At 40.8% G+C, this 18,673-nt stretch overlaps 1 protein-coding gene across 2 annotated transcripts in view; it reads right to left on the reverse strand.

The window, feature by feature from the left end:
* dhcr7 (7-dehydrocholesterol reductase) overlaps window positions 1–18,673 on the reverse strand; it is a 76,604-nt gene that overhangs the window by 37,160 nt on the left and 20,771 nt on the right. Inside the window, exon 1 of one of the 2 annotated variants that reach the window (XM_028793790.2) lies at window positions 10,340–10,812. The exons of the other annotated variant lie outside the window; for it this stretch is intronic. Within the exon in view, the coding sequence (XP_028649623.1) occupies window positions 10,340–10,447 (108 nt within the window). The 5' untranslated portion in view covers window positions 10,448–10,812. Of the gene's footprint in view, window positions 1–10,339; window positions 10,813–18,673 lie in introns of those variants that run through there. 2 annotated transcript variants of the gene reach the window in all.

The following is an 18,673-nucleotide window of genomic DNA, read 5'->3' on the forward strand; positions in this document are numbered from 1 at the left end:
TGTTTACATCGATAACAATGGGCCAACAAGCTATTCCAAAAACAATTTAATTTAATTATCATTCATTCACTCAGAATATGGAACCAATGTAGTGCACTTCAAGAAAGAAAAGCTTTTATCTGTGGCACCTCTACATGATAAACACCTTTTCCCACTCTCTCAAAGTTTGGAAAACATTCATGATTAAATCGTTTAGAGATTTGTACATAGATAATGTCTTTGCATCCTATGAACAATTACACTTCAAATTTAGCTTCCCATCACCACAATTTTTCCCACTTTTTCAAATTAGAAACTTTGCTAAACAAAATCTACCCAATTTTCCTCACCTCCTACCTAGTTCTATTCCAGGAGAAATATATAGCAGTCCTGAAGACTCAGACAACATTTCCACAATATATAAAACATTTTAATGTCCCTTCATTTAAAAGATCCCAGAGCACAGTGGGAAAAAGACATCTTACTCAACATTTCAGAAAAGGAATGGAAGGCAGCCATGCACAGAATTCACTCTAGCTCCATATGTGCAAAACATACAATTATTCAACTTGAAACCTTTTATTGAGTACAACTATCTCATTTAAAATTGCCCAAACTGTTTCCAGGGCAAGATCCAACCTGCAAATGTTGCAATTGAGCTTCAGCCTCATTGGGCCATATGTTTTGAGCATATACCAAATTAACATCATTCTGGACCAAAATCTTTAAATGTCTATCAGACAGCTTTGGTGTCACAATCCCTCCTAATCCATTAACAGCTGTGTTTGGTGGGCTCCCAGGTGGGCTTAAAGTGGAGAAGGCCAAATTGATGGTAATTGTCTTTACTTCACTACTAGCACACAGACTTATCTTGCTCAACTGGAAGAATCAGAGCCTACCTCTTTTAAGTCAGTGGGTAACAGATGTTACTATTTGAAATTGGTAAAAATCAAATTCTCACTCAGAGGATTTGTTCAAAACGTTTTAAGACTTCCATCCATCCATTATCCAACCCGCTATATCCTAACTACAGGGTCACGGGGGTCTGCTGGAGCCAATCCCAGCCAACACAGGGCGCAAGGCAGCAAACAAACCCTGGGCAGGGCGCCAGCCCACCGCAGGGTGCACACACACACACACACCTAAGCACACACTAGGGACAATTTAGGATGGCCAATTCACCTAACCTGCATGTCTTTGGACTGTGGAAGGAAACCCACGAAGACACGGGGAGAACATGCAAACTTCACGCAGGGAGGACCCGGGAAGCGAACCCAGATCTCCTTACTGCGAGGCAGCAGCGCTACCCACTGCGCTACTGTGCCGCCCTTTTTAAGACTTGGCAGGATCAAATCAATAACATTTTAGAATAGGCATTTCTATTGGGGAAAATGATTATCTTTCCTCTTTTCTACTCTTAAAGATTTACTCTGGCTGTTGGCCTTCTCTTGGATGGAAGTTGAACTGAAAATAGTCTTGTTAAGCTGGACTTTATTGTATTGAATGTAACTTGCTTTTAATAAAATCAGTTTTAAAAATCTGAAGCAGTGCAGTGTCAACACTGTATATGGTGGGGATGGTGCGCTGCTGACCTCGACTCGGGACGTTGTGGGTCGGTGGGGGGAATACTTCGAAGACCTCCTCAATTCCATTAACATGCCTTCCAATGAGGAAGCAGAGCCTGGGGACTCAGAGGTGGGCTCCCCCATCTCTGGGACTGAGGTCACCGAGGTGGTCAAAAAACTCCTTGGTGGCAGGGCCCCGGGGGTGGATGAGATACGCCCGGAGTTCCTCAAGGCTCTGGATGTTGTAGGACTGTCTTGGCTGACACGCCTCTGCAACATCGCATGGACATCAGGGACAGTGTCTCTGGATTGGCAGACCGGGGTGGTGGTCCCCCTCTTTAAGAAGGGGGATCGGAGGGTGTGTTCCAACTACAGAGGGATCACACTCCTCAGCCTCCCTGGAAAAGTCTATTCAGGGGTCCTGGAGAGGAGGGTCCGTCGGATAGTCGAGCCTCGGATTCAGGAGGAACAGTGTGGTTTTCGTCCTGGTCGCGGAACAGTGGACCAGCTCTATACCCTTAGCAGGGTCCTGGAGGGTGCATGGGAGTTTGCCCAACCAGTCTACATGTGTTTTGTGGACTTAGAAAAGGCATTCGACCGTGTCCCTCGGGGAATCCTGTGGGGGGTACTCCGAGAGTATGTGGTACCGGCCCCCCTGATAAGGGCTGTTCAGTCCCTGTACGATCGGTGCCAGAGCTTGGTCCGCATTGCCGGCAGTAAGTCGAACCCGTTTCCAGTGAGAGTTGGACTCCGCCAGGGCTGCCCTTTGTCACCGATTCTGTTCATAACTTTTATGGACAGAATTTCTAGGCGCAGCCAGGGTGTTGAGGGGGTCCGGTTTGGTGGGCTCAGGATTGGGTCACTGCTTTTTGCAGATGATGTTGTCCTGTTTGCTTCATCAGGCCGTGATCTTCAGCTCTCTCTGGATCGGTTCGCAGCCGAGTGTGAAGCGGCTGGGATGAGAATCAGCACCTCCAAATCCGAGACCATGGTCCTCAGCCGGAAAAGGGTGGAGTGCCCTCTCAGGGTTGGTAGCGAGATCCTGCCCCAAGTGGAGGAGTTCAAGTATCTCGGGGTCTTGTTCACGAGTGAGGGAAGAATGGAGCGTGAGATCGACAGGCGGATCGGTGCGGCATCCGCAGTAATGCGGGCATTGCATCGGTCTGTCGTGGTGAAAAAGGAGCTGAGCCACAAGGCGAAGCTCTCAATTTACCAGTCGATCTATGTTCCTACCCTCACCTATGGTCATGAGCTATGGGTAATGACCGAAAGAACGAGATCGCGAATACAAGCGGCTGAAATGAGTTTCCTCCGCAGAGTGTCTGGGCTTTCCCTTAAAGATAGGGTGAGAAGCTCAGTCATCCGGGAGGGGCTCAGAGTAGAGCCGCTGCTCCTCCGCATCGAGAGGAGTCAGATGAGGTGGCTCGGGCATCTGATCAGGATGCCTCCTGGACGCCTCCCTGGTGAGGTGTTCCGGGCACGTCCAACCGGGAGGAGGCCCCGGGGAAGACCCAGGACACGCTGGAGGGACTATGTCTCTCGACTGGCCTGGGAACGCCTTGGGATTCTCCCGGAAGAGCTAGAAGAAGTGGCCGGGGAGAGGGAAGTCTGGGCATCTCTGCTCAAGCTGCTGCCCCCGCGACCCGACCTCGGATAAGCGGGAGACAATGGATGGATGGATGGTTTTAAAAATCTCTCTTATAATAGTCTCTGGAGACTCTGTCTCACAACAACTTCCAGTCATTAGGGAAAAACACTTCTTTTTGTTTTTGATTCTATCCCTGAAAAAAAGAATGTCCCTCTTGTGTTAAACATGATAGCAGAAGTTTTAAAACACTCATGGCCAGAAGATTAACTAGGGGTCAGTTTGAGGAAAAGATCGGATTTAGAGATCCACGCTGTGTGCCAGGTCACTTCATGTTCTTGTACCTGACAAAATAAAATGAGTGCCAGCCAAAAGCACAAAACTATGGAAGGAGGCATTGTACCCCTGTCAGAACACACACCCTTATTAATTAAAACAGCAAAGTTACAAGTCACCTATGAGTTTTTTCAAATGTGAACTGCTGAACATGAAAACAATGAACATTTATGCAATGTTCAAGGAGATAAGCTATCTTAGTAAGGGTTTAGCAGCTGGGTAAGGCCGCTTGGGAATTACAGACTTTCTGATAAGACAACCATTTGATCAAACTCCACTGAATTCTGAGATGATTGTAAGGATAAACAGAGATTTAGATATGTAGACAATGTATAATATACATAAAGATTGTAAATCTTGATCTAGCTGTAGGAAAACAGTCACTTTGCACTGTCCAAAGAACCTTTCACCTGAAAATGCTACATGAAGAAATATATCTTATGTAATGCCGGTCCTTTCTTAGCAAAGGACAGTAAAAAACGTTTTACTAAAAGATCGTGAGATTAAATGAGTTTGAAAAATATTGAAAAATATTGCAGAGGTCAATAAGAAAGACAAAAAACCCTAATTTCTGCCAAGCCAGAAATGCAGGACAGGAATCAGAAACCGTTGAACAAATAGAAAGCCAGAATACCAAGATAAGAAAGACATTAGAAAATGGCACATATTTTTGCCCAAACATGGAAAAATAAGAATGGCATGAGCCAGAAATTATAAGTTGTGCTGATAAGGATGTGTGTCGGGCACGGGCAGAACTCTTGCATTGGCAAAAGCTGATGCTCCTACCACAAAATAGTGGCACCCAAAAGAAATCTAAATTGGTGTGTCAAGAATGAGAAAATCTAATATCCAAATTACATTCCCTAGGTATAAAACCCCAGTTTAACTGCATAGATCATTTAAAATACTAAGGGAAAGGCAAAAAAAATTAATAAAATGTACCAATCATAACAACACCACATTGGTTTAAGCTTATGAGTAGGACTGTTGCATGTATAAATTTCAAACGGCGACACAACGCACTACGCCTTTCTATCTACTACACCAGTAGAGGACCTCTTAGACAGATACAGTAATACAGGGTGGTCCAGATCTAACTATGCAATTATTGCATTGCATTGCATTAAAAGTTACACAGTTATATCTGGACCACACTATAGTATATTCATCCCAAGGTGAAAATTAATTTTTTTACAGAAGCTCAATAAATAAATAAATATTATAACAAACAACACAACCCCTTAAATACACACCAGAATTACCAAAAAGAATGAAAACTCCTGACATGACTAAAGTAGTCCTTGTACCCTTCCTTTCTGGCTGCGGTATCTTCTGTGTCCACACAGGTTTCCTCTCACACTTCAAAGATACACAAACAGGCTAATTCAACCTGAGCAAATCAAGAGTGTCCCTCAGTTAGGCCAGTGTGAAAGTGTGTTGAGGAGCGTGTGAATGTCTTGTCTAAAGCCAGAAATTAGCTTGTGCCTTCTGATAACACCAAAAAGAGCCGGGAATTTTGCCAGCTAGATAAGCAGATTAGAAAACGGATGGATTGATGAATGTATTAGTCAATTAACTGATCCAAATCATGCTAAACACAGTAATCATACAAAATAATACAAAAAAAGAGTGAACTGACTAAAAAGAAGGTACGCAAAGGCTGACAAGTGAAACAGCTGAAAACAACATTTTGGTAAAAACGTCTGTACCAATGGATTTTAAAATCTACGCAGCTTCAATCTGAAAAAAAAAAATAATACAAAGATGTCTAAATCAAGGATGTCTTAGAAACTCTAATATCAGACTATCCAATATAGGTCAAAAATGTTAATCTAAAACAGCATGTAAAACTGCAGGAAATAAATATTAGAGATGTCAGAAATATGCCAGCAAATCATGACAATCTCAAGTTAAACAAGTAGGGTAATGTGACAAAAGGGAAAAATAGACATTCAGTCTTTAAATGTAAAAAGATGAGCAGTGCTACCCAGCCTCACCTGGAATATTTCCTCTGACAATGGGTGTCAATTATAGTGCTGTTAACTAGATGTATCAGAAGTACCATGTAACTAACTGAGGACCTTTCTATATAAGATATTTGTTATTTTCTTTACCAGGAGGATAGCGTTATTGGTTCACTGGAGGTCTAAACTCCTGAACATGTTAAATACAATTGCCCAGGAGTAAAACATTCATGCCATGAAGTCAATTCTTTTGTTTCTCACCGACTGACCTTGGCTTTGGTTATGGGAAGAATACAGTTTTACAGGAAACTGTATGCTGTTGAAATCAAACTGGTAATTAGTAGGAATAATGGGAAGTTTGGCCATATATATATAATTTCACTCTGCAGCACATCCTATGAAATAGGTAGCTTTAATCAGAACTGGATGTCCAAGTGCTTGAAGTGCAGCCAAATTATTTGCGCTACTCTGTTTAGTCAGTCTTGCTCCTTCTTGCCTTTCATTATTAGGGGTAGGGTGGTCGAAGTGCCACACTACCTAACTTTCGATTGGGGTGGGGGCTGAGAGTTGGGGTACACCAGTAGAGGCCCACTAAAAAGCACTGCAACATCTACCTCCAGTATGCTTTGTCTGTTGGGGGACTTCTTTACTGAACTGACCATGGATTTAAAACTTACCAAAGTCTGCTGTCACTCCTGGCTTGTGCTGTACCAGCTCACAAGTACCGGTCACTAGTTCTGCCTTGCAAACTGGTGCTAAGCAGCACATCACAGTCTGACTTCCAAGGGGACACACCAGTTCTCTACAATATATTGCATGTGTTTCACCGTCAGGGGCCCATCATCTCTAACCCTGTTGTTTGAAGTGTATGTACAGTACTGTATACAAGTGTGATGAAGTGTATGTACTGTATACAAGTGTGACTAACAATCCACGGGGGACAATTCCTCTTAGAACTGGAGAAAGAAGCCGACTGAATAGGGTGCACTGTATGCAAGTGGACAACGTGCAAAGTATGTCTATTTTGAGCTTTGTGGAACTTTCATCCTGCCCCTTTGCTCCTGGCAGCTTCTCTTCATCTGCATAAAGCAAAAGGCACTCCTTCCCTGTGTGGTTCCTTACTTTCCTAAGTGGCACGCAATACAAAAAAAAACAATTGTAAACCATTAATGACAAATGTGGACAAATAAAAAAATGAATCAGCTAATATTCTTTTTTCTGCAATGTCACCAAACTGCAACCACATAAGTTAACAAGTTATTTTCATTTGGAGGTGTTTACCCCTAAATATTGACATATCAAAATGTTCTCCTCAGCAGATGCCTACAGGCCTAACTGTGCCATCCTGTCAGCTTTTTTTTTTTTTTGACTAAACAGGAAGTAGTGTTTTTGTTGATGAATAAGTGAGCTAGTTAACTTTGCATTATATATAGGACTATATGCTGTGCCATCAGAAAAATAAAACCTAGACATGGTGAGATATTTGCCCAGCTGTAGCTGTCAACTGCATGTTTTTGAAATGAAATGTCTTTGTCAGCCATTTTTTCACAATGAACCATAAGCATATGACTGAAGCAGGTGACATCATATCACTTTTCTTTTAGGTGCAAGACAAGATGAAAGCTGAGACTATTAGTTACAGTATAATACATTTCAATATTATCAGACACTTCTTAGTAACTCTAATATACAGTACATGAACTCATTATTTTGAGTACAACGCTCATACTTAAAACATGCTGATAAATCTATGAATTTCTCACTCTTTGAAATGTTAACTTTTTAATGTAAAATCATTATCTAGTCGAAACTGCTCAATAACGTCTTATTCTCAAACTTAGTACAAAAGGATTGTGGGCCATTGCAGGAATGGGTGCCATTTGCAGAGACAAGAGTACCCATAGGAAAATCCTCATCCTCATGTGCAAACTCCACATGAACAAGCTCTGGGCCTGGAATTCAAATCCGACACCCATTGTGCATTCGTACCTCACACCTTTTGTTTTTATTCCATAGTCTCATGACACAAACATTTCCCAGTTTCTAATACTGTAAAGGGCACAGCACAGACTTGGTTAGGAAGATCTCCTAGATAGGAAAATATCATGGGGCACGTTGTATCTTATGCTCCCAGATGTTCAGATAAGGGGTAAAGCACTTTATCATTTGACCTGTAGGGAATACATATAGAGGACATTTAACAAAGGCAAGAAAGAAAAGTATCAGTGAACTCATTATACAGTCAGAGAGCGAGAGAGGATCAATACACTAAGAAAACACTTTGAAGAAAGGTAAGCCACTGGGTGTACATATGAATATGGTGCTAATTCATATGATTCAAATCTTTATCAAGTCATAAAACTAGAATGCTCATTACTTTTGGTATGACCTACGTATAAGTGTGCATATCTTCCTCCTATGAGGAAACAGAAAACTTGTTTTGCCGCTAATAACACAAGCGAGGCCAGCACGTCAGCAAAATGAAACCTCCGAAGTAAGACAAAGTCGCTTAGCCGCTAACATTGGCAAATTGGTGTCCCTTTTACTTTTCCCAACGCTAATACACAAGTGATGCAAGCACATAGGAGGGAGATGCCCAGAGTAGTTCCTTTAAATTACCTGACATCTCTACGTTTCAAATTTTTTTCCTGACGATTTCAATAGTTTCTAGGACAGCACAGTATAATTGCATATACATGTTTTGCCCTGTACAGGGCGCTTCAGATCCCCAAATCTCAGACATAACTTCAATACATCAGCGTTGTGTTCACTATTAAAATATCTTCTTGAAGGCTTCTTCCATTAAACTTCCATAATAATTGTATTCCTTTCCTAAACCTCCACTCTATGCATTTCACATTTGGGTGAGGCAAAGGACTCATTTTCAAGCTGGACCCAGGAGTATTTTCAGCACATCAGTACCGCACCCATGAAGCATTTCCAGGCCAGCTGACATGGAAGTCTTCCCCCAGCAGCTCACCCTGGTGGCAAGTATGGACACCAAGAGAGCTTCTCTCCCTCCAGAACTACAACCCCCGTATGTCCCTGCAGGTGTTCAAACAGGTGCTATACCAGAGGGATGCTGTCCTGGGGACACTTTTGACCCTGGCGGGCAGTCTCCCATCATTCATCAGAGAACACTGCTTCTTTCATCTGGGATGCCCATCCATCCTGGCCGATGATCTGTTATGATGGCCTCCCAATCAGTTAAGGAAACACCATCACTCCTGACAAGTATGTCAGTCCCTGCTTACCCTTCATTACATTGCCCCGTCCTAAACTGAGCCTTATATAGCGAAGTACCCAGCATTACATGGGGGTTAATCCACAATATATTTGGCCCCGGGGAAGACCCAGGACACGCTGGAGGGACTATGTCTCTCGACTGGCCTGGGAACGCCTTGGGATTCTCCCGGAAGAGCTAGAAGAAGTGGCCGGGGAGAGGGAAGTCTGGGCATCTCTGCTCAAGCTGCTGCCCCCGCGACCCGACCTCGGATAAGCGGGAGACAATGGATGGATGGATGGATGGATATTTGATGGTGATTCACACTGACTACAGATGGTCGAGGTGCTCCCAACCCCACCATTCCCTGTTCTAAACAGAAAAGCCGGACTCAGTTACAGCTAAGAGGCGTGGTAACCTCATGTGTTTACAGGTGCAGCTGGATCTTAGACTATCCTTTGACAGGTGCAGTATTGATATTTATAAATGGTCTTCTAGCATATGAACCACCTTCAATCCCTAGGTGAATACCTTCCTTTCTGTCTTTTAAAGCTGAGGAGGAAAAAGAAAATTTGTGAATTCTCAAATCCTCATACTGCTGGGGCCTTGTTTTCTACTTGCTCTTGTGACAAGTTTGGGTCTGTGTAACATAGCCTTGCTTTTTACAACAGCCCTCTAACTCATTATGGGGCATCTGGACCATATGGAACCTTTTATAGATAAAAGAGGGGCTCCTGACTTTCTGTAATGTCATTGTATAACTTCTTTTGTGGTTAGTCAGAATTACTTGGATACCCGCATGTTTTATAAAGGCCTTTATCAATCTGTACCCAAAATTCTTTTCCAAACCTGGCTGGCCCCTGAGATCTGAATAGCCATTTCCATGCCTTGGGGCTCAGGTAGAGCTGCACAAGTACTAGTATATTAATTGTAATTATGATTATGTCTGCCACAATATAATAATTGATAGAAGTGATGATTAATGCATTCCGATTAGTACTCTCACAATGTCACAAATCAAGGTTTCCCTGTTACAAAACAGATTGCCATATATTCATATATTTAATGTGTATACATACCTGTATAGAACTACTAGGTTGTGCTTATATTATTAACTTCTTAATCTTACATTACCCAACATGTAATATTGTATTAAATACTTAAACATTTTTTTATACACAGGCAACTTTTCTTTTCTTATTACAGCAGAAGCAGCCATGTTTCCCATGTTAAATATTTATGAGTGAAGAGTGGTGCTGATGACTGTGTTTTCAGAAGTAAAATTTGTTTTAGGAAAAAGAAATTCAACATTTGTGTCATAACTAATTTTATCACATAATTATTTATATAGCATTTGCAAAAATTATTTTAATAAATGTGCCATATCTTTATTGTAAAAATAAAAAAATATTAAAACAAAATTTTGTATTTTTAAACCAATCACTATTTAACAGTTTTAAATTAACATTTTTTTGTGGGTGTACTGCAAGTATACAGTGGGTACAGTATATGCAGCTGGTAAGTCAACGTACACATTTCAATGCATTGCTCTCATTTGAAATTAATAATCACAATTGTATTATTAAAGGCCATACATGTCAAATATTAATTTTGTCATAATCGTGCACCCATTGGAAAAACTCACTGATTTCAGGGCCCCCCTCCTCGATGCTTTACGGTCACTCACCGCTACAGCCGAATCCGTCGTTGGCAGTACTTTTACTCCCACTTTCTGCAGATACCTTTCAGTCGCTTCTTTTCGTGCTTCAGGTCTATCTTCTAACGTCTGCCTCATATTTGCGAGGGTGTCAAAGACCTGCAGCAATGTACTCAGTGGCCTGAAGAAGCCTCACTAATTCATCAAGAGCGACAAGCTGCTCGGACTGATCTGTCCCCGATAAAAGACGACACACGAATTTTCTGCCGCTCCCTGCGGAGTCGAAAGGCACGCTCTTCCTCTACGCTAGAATTCTCTCGAGATTAATAAAGCATTTTGGGATCTGGAATTCTAGCGGTCATTGTCACGCGCGATCACAGGCGTCCGCGGCAGGCAGGGATGTGGGGGTGGTTGCTAGGATGGGCATGTGATTTTTTTTCAGTATTGCTGTCTTCGCGTTATTGGTGTTGAACTTGAAATACCGTTGCAATTGCTTTTATTATATTGAGTTTTCAACTTTTAACTTGGAGTTGCCACGGGGGAAATCAAGGACGTGGAGGTGAAACGCGTGGAAGAATTTAATGGAGAGATTTATGGGGGGCATACATAACATGGGGGGATTTTTAAAAATAACGGGGATGTTTTTATGATAATTACCTTCCCATTAAAATAGAATGTGATACATTCCACAGTTTTCCTACCAACAAAATTGCAGTCAGAAATGTACACAATCCTGAACCGTGGAACAGCCACCTGTCATCGCCCCGCCCAGTCGTCTCGAAGCTCGCGTGTAATTGGTTAAGGGTCAGAGTGGTCCAACAGAGTGTAATCGCAGAGCGCAGGCTGTTCTGAGACCCATCTCGAGAGTTTGGGACTGATGGCTGTCGGGCAATAGCACTCTCATCCCACCCTGGTCTCTACGCCTCCTGTTAATTTTTCTAACTTTATTAAGAAGATTCAGATTTCCTGCTAAGCACCAAAGCAAATCTTGGGCTGGTGTTAGTTTGGAGAGATATGTGAAGATGTCGTCTTAGGGTAACAAGATTAGAATCAAATCATTTTGACTACATTTCAGCGTAATAATAATTATCATTCGTACTATTAAGTCCTAAAGCACCAGGGTACAGACAGATTCAGCGCTAAATGGAGGTACGGAACAAAAGTTTATTGATAGTGTCTATTGTTTAAATGGTTACTCTTTTTAAAATTTTTGTCTTGTAAATGTTTCTGTAATTGCATATTATTTTTGGGGGTGTACACACTACCTTGAGTTATTGAATTTTAAAATGAAAAAAGTTGTTCATATCAGAGCACATAACGTTGTCATTACATGCATAGAGTCCTGTTTATATCTATCTACCCATCCAACTTCCAAAACTGCTTATCCAGGACAGGACTGCAGGGCAGTAGGAGACTATCCAAGCAAGCATCAGGTGAAAGGCAGGATCACTCCCTGGACTGGGGGCCAAAAGCAGGATCACTCCCTGGACTGGTGGCCAGTCCATTGCAGGGTGAATACACACACACAGACCACTTAATGTGTATGACTATGTCCTATGAGTGGTTTATGTGCAGTAAGTTACTTAAACTTTAATATCATTAAAGAAAGCTTTTACCGATTTTTTTTTCATTAGCATGGCTGTTCATCAAGTGGCAGGTTTTACCCTGTTTTGGATAACAAACGTTGCCCATCATTTGTGAATATCCTTTATGTAATGAAAACACACACCCTTCTTTTGCATATGGCATACAATAATGCATATGAAAATTGGAAATGATTTTTCATCGGAGTTATTTAAAATACTTTAGTGCATCTGTAGCCTGTGCTGGTTAGTTACACAGTAAGGCAACATAATTCACTTGTACAAGAGACAAGACCTTTCTTTACAACCAGTCAGTGTTTTGTTTTTTCATAACAGCCTGTATTACATGTGTAAACTAATAAACAAAATTTAATTATTCAGAATGGGGGGATATTTCTCAAAATGGGGGGAAATCGGCTTGCTTTTAGGGGGACTTTGACTGAAATACCTGGCAACCCTGTTTTACGTTGCATTATGCACTTTTAAGTGCTTACTGCACACCAATCCTTCAATATTTATGACCACTGTGTCCAAAAATTAATGTCACTGTCCAAATCAAAACATTCATATTCTGATTCGGCACCCAAATAAATGTAAAAAAAAGTGTGCATGCCAATAAAAAGTTTATATTGCTCACCCATCCAGAAAAGTTGAAGAGCGTGCAACAGGCAGACTGGTCATAGGGCTGCATTTTGGTGCTGCCGCTGTTTAATAGTGTTGTGCGTTTGATTTTTTATTATTCTTTTTGCCTCATTAAATGAAAAATGTTTAAAAAGAAAGTAGTCAAGAAGGGTAACTGTGCATAAAGCATCCCTCCTCTTGCCACCCAAATGTTGTTCAGTTTTTCAGTCGGTAAGTAACAGTTCTTTTCAGATTGCCTTATTTTATTTTGCTAAGCATTATTTTTGTGTATTATATTCATATATTATGTGTTTTACAAGTTATTTATATCACAGCACATGTCTATTCCAGTGTAGAAGGAAATGTAATTGATTTCTAAAACAGAATAACATTTTTTTGTTAACTTTTGTACTACAACTATACACATTATATCCATCCATCCATTCATCCAACCCGCTATATCCTAACACAGGGTCACAGGGGTCTGCTGGAGCCAATCCCAGACAACACAGGTGGCAAGGCAGGAAACAAACCCTGGGTAGGGCGCCAGCCCACCGTACACACTAGGGACAATTTAGGATCGCCAATGCACCTAACCTGCATGTCTTTGGACTGTGGGAGGAAACCGGAGCACCCAGAGGAAACCCACTCAGACACGGGGAGAACATGCAAACTCCATACAGGGAGGACCCGGGAAGCGATCCCAGGTCTCCTTACTGCGAGGCAGCAGGGTTACCACTGCGCCACCGTGCCGCCCTGTACACATTATGGAGTCTATAAAATGTTAAACAAGTAAGTAATTAGTGTTTATATAGACATGGACAAATTTGATGGTACCCCTCTATGAAAAATGAGAACCCACAATTATCTTTGGAACAACTTGAAACTAACAAAAGTAATTGGCACCCATCATTGTTTATTTCATATTTAATGAAAATCAGACTTTTGCTTTGGAGTTTTGATTCAACAGAATATTTTAAATAATAACACAAATGAAAATAGCATGGGCAAAAATGATGGGACCCTTAACCCAGTATTTTCTTGCTCAGCCTTTAGTGGCAATCACTGCAAAGAAGCGATTCCTGGAGCTCTCAATGAAACTTCTGCACTTGTCCACAGGTCGTTCGGTCCACTCTCTACGTGAGTGAACTGCTCCAGCTGGGTGAGGTTTGAAGGAGAGCTTCTCCAGACTGCATGTGTCAGTTCTTCTCATAGATGTCCCATAGGATTCAAATCAGGACTCATAGAAGGCCACTTCAGAATAGCCCAATGTTTTATTCTTAACCATTTTTGAGTGCTTTTAGCTGCTTTTTTGGGTCCTTATCCTGTTGGAGGTTCCATGGCCTGCGACTGAAACAGAGCTTTCTGACACTGGGTAGTACGTTTCACTCCAGAATGTCTCGATAATCTTGATATTTCATTGTTCCCTGCACAAACTCAAGATACCCCATGCCAGACACAGCAAAGCAGCCCCAAAACACAACTGAGCCTCCTCAATGTTTCACAGTAGGTATGGTGTTCTTTTCTTTATAAGCTTTATTTTTTCATCTGTGGACATTGAGCTGATGTGACTTGACAAAAAATTTTGTCTCATCTGTCTAAAAGACTCTCCCAGAAGCACCGTGGCTCGTCAATATGTATTTGTGCAAAATCCAGTTTGGCTTTTTTATGTTTTTTTTTCAACAGTGGAGTCCTCCTGGGTCTTTTTCCATTGAGCCCACTATTACTCAAAAAGATGGTGTGATCAGACCCTGATGTACCTTGACCTTGGAGTTCAGCTTGTGTCTCTTTAGAAGTTGCCTTGGCTTTTTGCTTTCCATTCTCACTATCCCTCTGCCTATTCTGGAGTCGATTTTTCTCTTACGGCCACGTCCAGGAAGGTTGGCTACAGTTCCATGGACCTTAAACGTCTTAATATTATTTGCAAGTGTTGTCACTGGAACATCAAGGTGCTTGGAGATGGTCTTCTAGCGTTTGCCTTTAACATGCTTGTGTATAATTTTCTTTCTGATCTCCTCAGGCAACACTCTCCTTGACTTTCTCTGGTCCATGTTCAATGTGGGACACACAACAATACCAAAGAGCAGAGTGAGTACTTTTCTCTGTTTAAATAGTATGAATGATTGGTTACACAACTGGAATGAGACATGTGTGCTACTAATTAAAGAAATCATCTAGTCTGAAAAAGAAAATCACTGAAATCCAATCATTTAGGACCCTTTCTAGTGATAGCAACAAATGTGCCCAGGCCATTTTAGAATTTCTTTGTAGAATAAGCAACAAAATCTCTTTGCACACTTGCTTTGCTTTACTCGATGAAATATCAAAAGCTTGGAGGTATACAGGGGACAATTGCTTTTTACTGAATCAGTTTTCAGGAGGCCCACAGCACTTTTCCAATGAGCTGTAAGGGTACCAACAAATGTGTTCACCTTGTATATACTTTAAAAGAGAAGTATAAGCCTATGTGCAGATTTCCCCTGATTGCCAAGAAAAGCTACAGGCCAGATACAAGTATGGTGGCCAGGATAGGGGACGGGTCCACCAACAGCCTCACAGGCTGCCTGCTTTGTTTTTTTAGAAGTTTGGCCCTGCTTAGGTCTCCTGGCAAATGTCAGCTTGGTGAAGCTCTACTGGTCCTTTACCAGTCTTCATGGCTTCTCTTTCACATTTGAGGCACATACAAAATAATCTATAATTATGACAAATCACATTTTAGGATCAGTCTTAGCAGGAACCCAAGAAAGTTGTAAAGCTAACAACAGGGAGAGCTCTGACTGAATTCTGAGGTCTTTATTGAGGAAATGCATCTTGCAGCCATTCTTTAGAAAGTAAACTCATTTCTGAGATAAATGTCAGTCAGCTCACGCTGATCACTGAAATAGATTGAGGCTTAGCAAAAAGAAGCTGCTATTCTCCATCTTAGAAGTGTCAACCACTTCTCTGTCTGCCTATAGTGCAACATTTCCAAAAAAAATAAAAAAGGGGAAGCACGATTTCTCTGTTCACAGAAGTGAAAATAGAAAGCTGTCAATAATAATTTTAATTTGTCTAAAGAATTATTTGATTATTTTGTCCTTTGTTAGATAGATAGATAGATAGATAGATAGATAGATAGATAGATAGATAGATAGATAGATACTTTATTAATCCCAATTTGTTGCACTGTATACTAGGTAAAAGTACATCTCAAAACTGGTTAGAATCCGCACCGCACCTCCTTTATGTCAGCGGGCAACAGATGTTCTATACTATTTGAAAGTGGAAAAAATCAAATCATCACTTAGAGAATCTGTTTTTTCAAATATGGCAGAATCTAATCAATAATATTTTAGAATAAGTATCTATATCAGGGAAAGGGATACTCTTCCTTTCATGCTGCTTTTAAAGATTTGCTTTGGTTGTTGGCTCTTTTCTCTCTTTTGGGTGGGGGTTGAACTTCAGTTTGTTAAGTTTGATTTGAGGGTATGGATTGTTATTTGCTTTTAATTATAATAAAAAGAGTGTTTATTCTAATTAAAAACATCATCCAAAGATGGTGACTATTTCAAAATTGAATATTATGACATATCATTTTTGTGATCCCATTTATAATAATAAAATAATTTTTAAAAATCAGACATGAAAGCAAAAATAAATAAATCCACACACATCTAAACCCAAAAAAGAAACACCCCTATCTCACCCACCCAGCTGACATTAGAACTGGCTCACAGGCCCTGCAGATAGGAGTTCTCAACATAGGAAAGAAAAGTAGAAACTGTGTTAGGGAGAAACCTTCATTAGCCCTTGAGTAACTGTACATCCAGTTTTGGATAGCAGTGCTGAAGGACTTGTGGATGTGAGAAACAGACAGTTTAACAAAGATGAGATTGTGAAATCAGATGAAAAGACCTCAGCACGCTGCATGCCCCCAGCGCTGGCCTGAGTTACACAAAGTAGATCATCAGGCTAAATACTTGACTGGCATAAGATTTTTCAAGTAACTTGAAGCTCATCTTTCCTGATCTATGACATTCGGTATAACTGGTACTCCTATTATACCACAGGAGCCAAATTCTGTTCCATTGATAACTTTTAATTCAGTATCCCTTTTAACCATATTTAAAGTATTTTATATAATAAGGATGCTAAGGATAGAGCTGCAAGGGAAGAGGAAAAGAGGAAGGCCTAAGTGAAGGTTTATGGATGTGGTGAGAGAGGACATGCAGGTGGTGGGTGTAACAGAGCAAGATGTGGAGGACAGAAAGATATGGAAGAAGATGATCCGCTGTGGCAACCCCTAACAGGAGCAGCCGAAAGAAGAAGAACAAGAAGATATAATACGCACTTTGTGTAAATATGTTTCAAACCCTAACCTATATATTTTACTTTATAAAAACATTTGTCAAATTTGTAAATATTTCTGTTTCCTTTTTCACATTTTCATCAATCCATCAATGAGTCACAGAGGACTAAGCACTTTGTCTGCAGCAATGGATTCAAGAAGTAAACAGTTATGAGAGGAATGTTACTTCATTAGAAGGCATACTGACATCCCACATACTCTCACACCAGGCTGATTTAGAGATGGATGTCAACCCTAACAGCATGTCTTTCGGTTTTGGATTGAGGGAAGCCCACTTAAACAACGGGAAAGCAATACACAGGTAGCTTCCTTCCTCAGCCAGTGGTGAAAGTGATATTCTTGTGCTGTTGCATGAGATTCATGCCTCTTTGTGCTAAGCTGATTTTATTTTGCAAATGATTAAAATTATTTACAGTAAGGTCTCCATATTCGCAGGGGATACATGTCAATATCATCCATGAAAGCTGAAATCTGGAAATATCATGGTTCTCACTTAAAAATGCAATTTTTAATGTTTTTCATAAATCCAACTAGTATAAAGTATTTAAAAGAGATAAACAAGATATTTATTGTTATGTAAAATTTATAATTAATAAACAGAATTAAATTATTTTTTAATAGGTTATACATTTTACAAACCAAAAAGAAACAAATTAAAAATGCAACTTAACACTTTTCAAACTTTACACATATACAATTTAAATGAACTGAGAAAAAAGTGATGTATCACACGAGGCTAACTGCTTGCTGTAAGAGTTTCTGTTCCTGTAGATCAAGAAGGATCAGTTGAGGCTGAGATGTCTAATTGCGGAGTTGGCATTTTACATTGCAGAAACATCCTGACAGGAAATTGAATTTTCTTTTTTTACATTTATTCTGTAGCAGTGCTACATGAAAAGGACTTCAATTCCCAGCAGCCACAGGATCACTGCACTTGGCAGCTCCTGCTCTTCTCCCTGGGGCTGCTGGGAGAAAGAAAATGAGGTGCCGGATTCAAAAAGGAAGCCATGAGGTGCTTGGCGGATAGTGATCATTTTGTGTGTGTGTTAATATGTTGCTTTCATTGAAACTTGGACCTATTAGTTCAGAGAACAATTTTTTTTCTGGATTGTGTTTATGTCCTATGCCTGGCTTGTTTGTATGGTTTTGTTTGGTTTGTGAATTGTTGTCCACAGACCACATTCCTTCCATTAAAAAAAATCATAATTTGACATTCAGTATCATGGTAGGACAATCTTTACATCTATCTCTCTATTATAAAAAAAAATTTTGCGACGATACGAGACTTTTTTCCTGCGACGAGACGTGATCTTTTGAAGAGAGACAGAGAGACACCTTCACGTCCCACGAGACAGACAAGTCATGTCATACTTAGAACCTTTGGAAGCAAGTCCTGTGATACACATGCAGAGCAGGTTAGAGATAATGGAAGTAGGAAAATTCGAAAGTCTCAAAATAATGAGAGTAAACATTGCATTAGCGCAAACAAATAGAAAGAATTACTCGGTGAAATAACGGAACAGCGAAAAGAGATTGCATAGTGTTTGAGGATGTCTGGGAGATAAGAGAGACAAGGCAGTGAGACAAAAGGACAGGTGCTCTACAGGCTTTTAAACGTTCGAAGTTTCGCATGAAATGAAGACCATACAGAACGGCAGCAGCAGCAGCAAGCCAGCAGCTGATCGAGCAAAGTGGAGGTAAAAAAACAACTGTTACAGTATTTGTTTCCCATTGTATCACTGTTTAAGAGGGGTTTTGGAGGAGTGGCCGCGTTTCCTTGGGTTGTGTTCAGACCTGGCGCATAGCGCTGGC

The sequence above is a fragment of the Erpetoichthys calabaricus genome, chromosome 2, assembly GCF_900747795.2.
Source record: "Erpetoichthys calabaricus chromosome 2, fErpCal1.3, whole genome shotgun sequence".
NCBI lineage: Eukaryota > Metazoa > Chordata > Cladistia > Polypteriformes > Polypteridae > Erpetoichthys > Erpetoichthys calabaricus.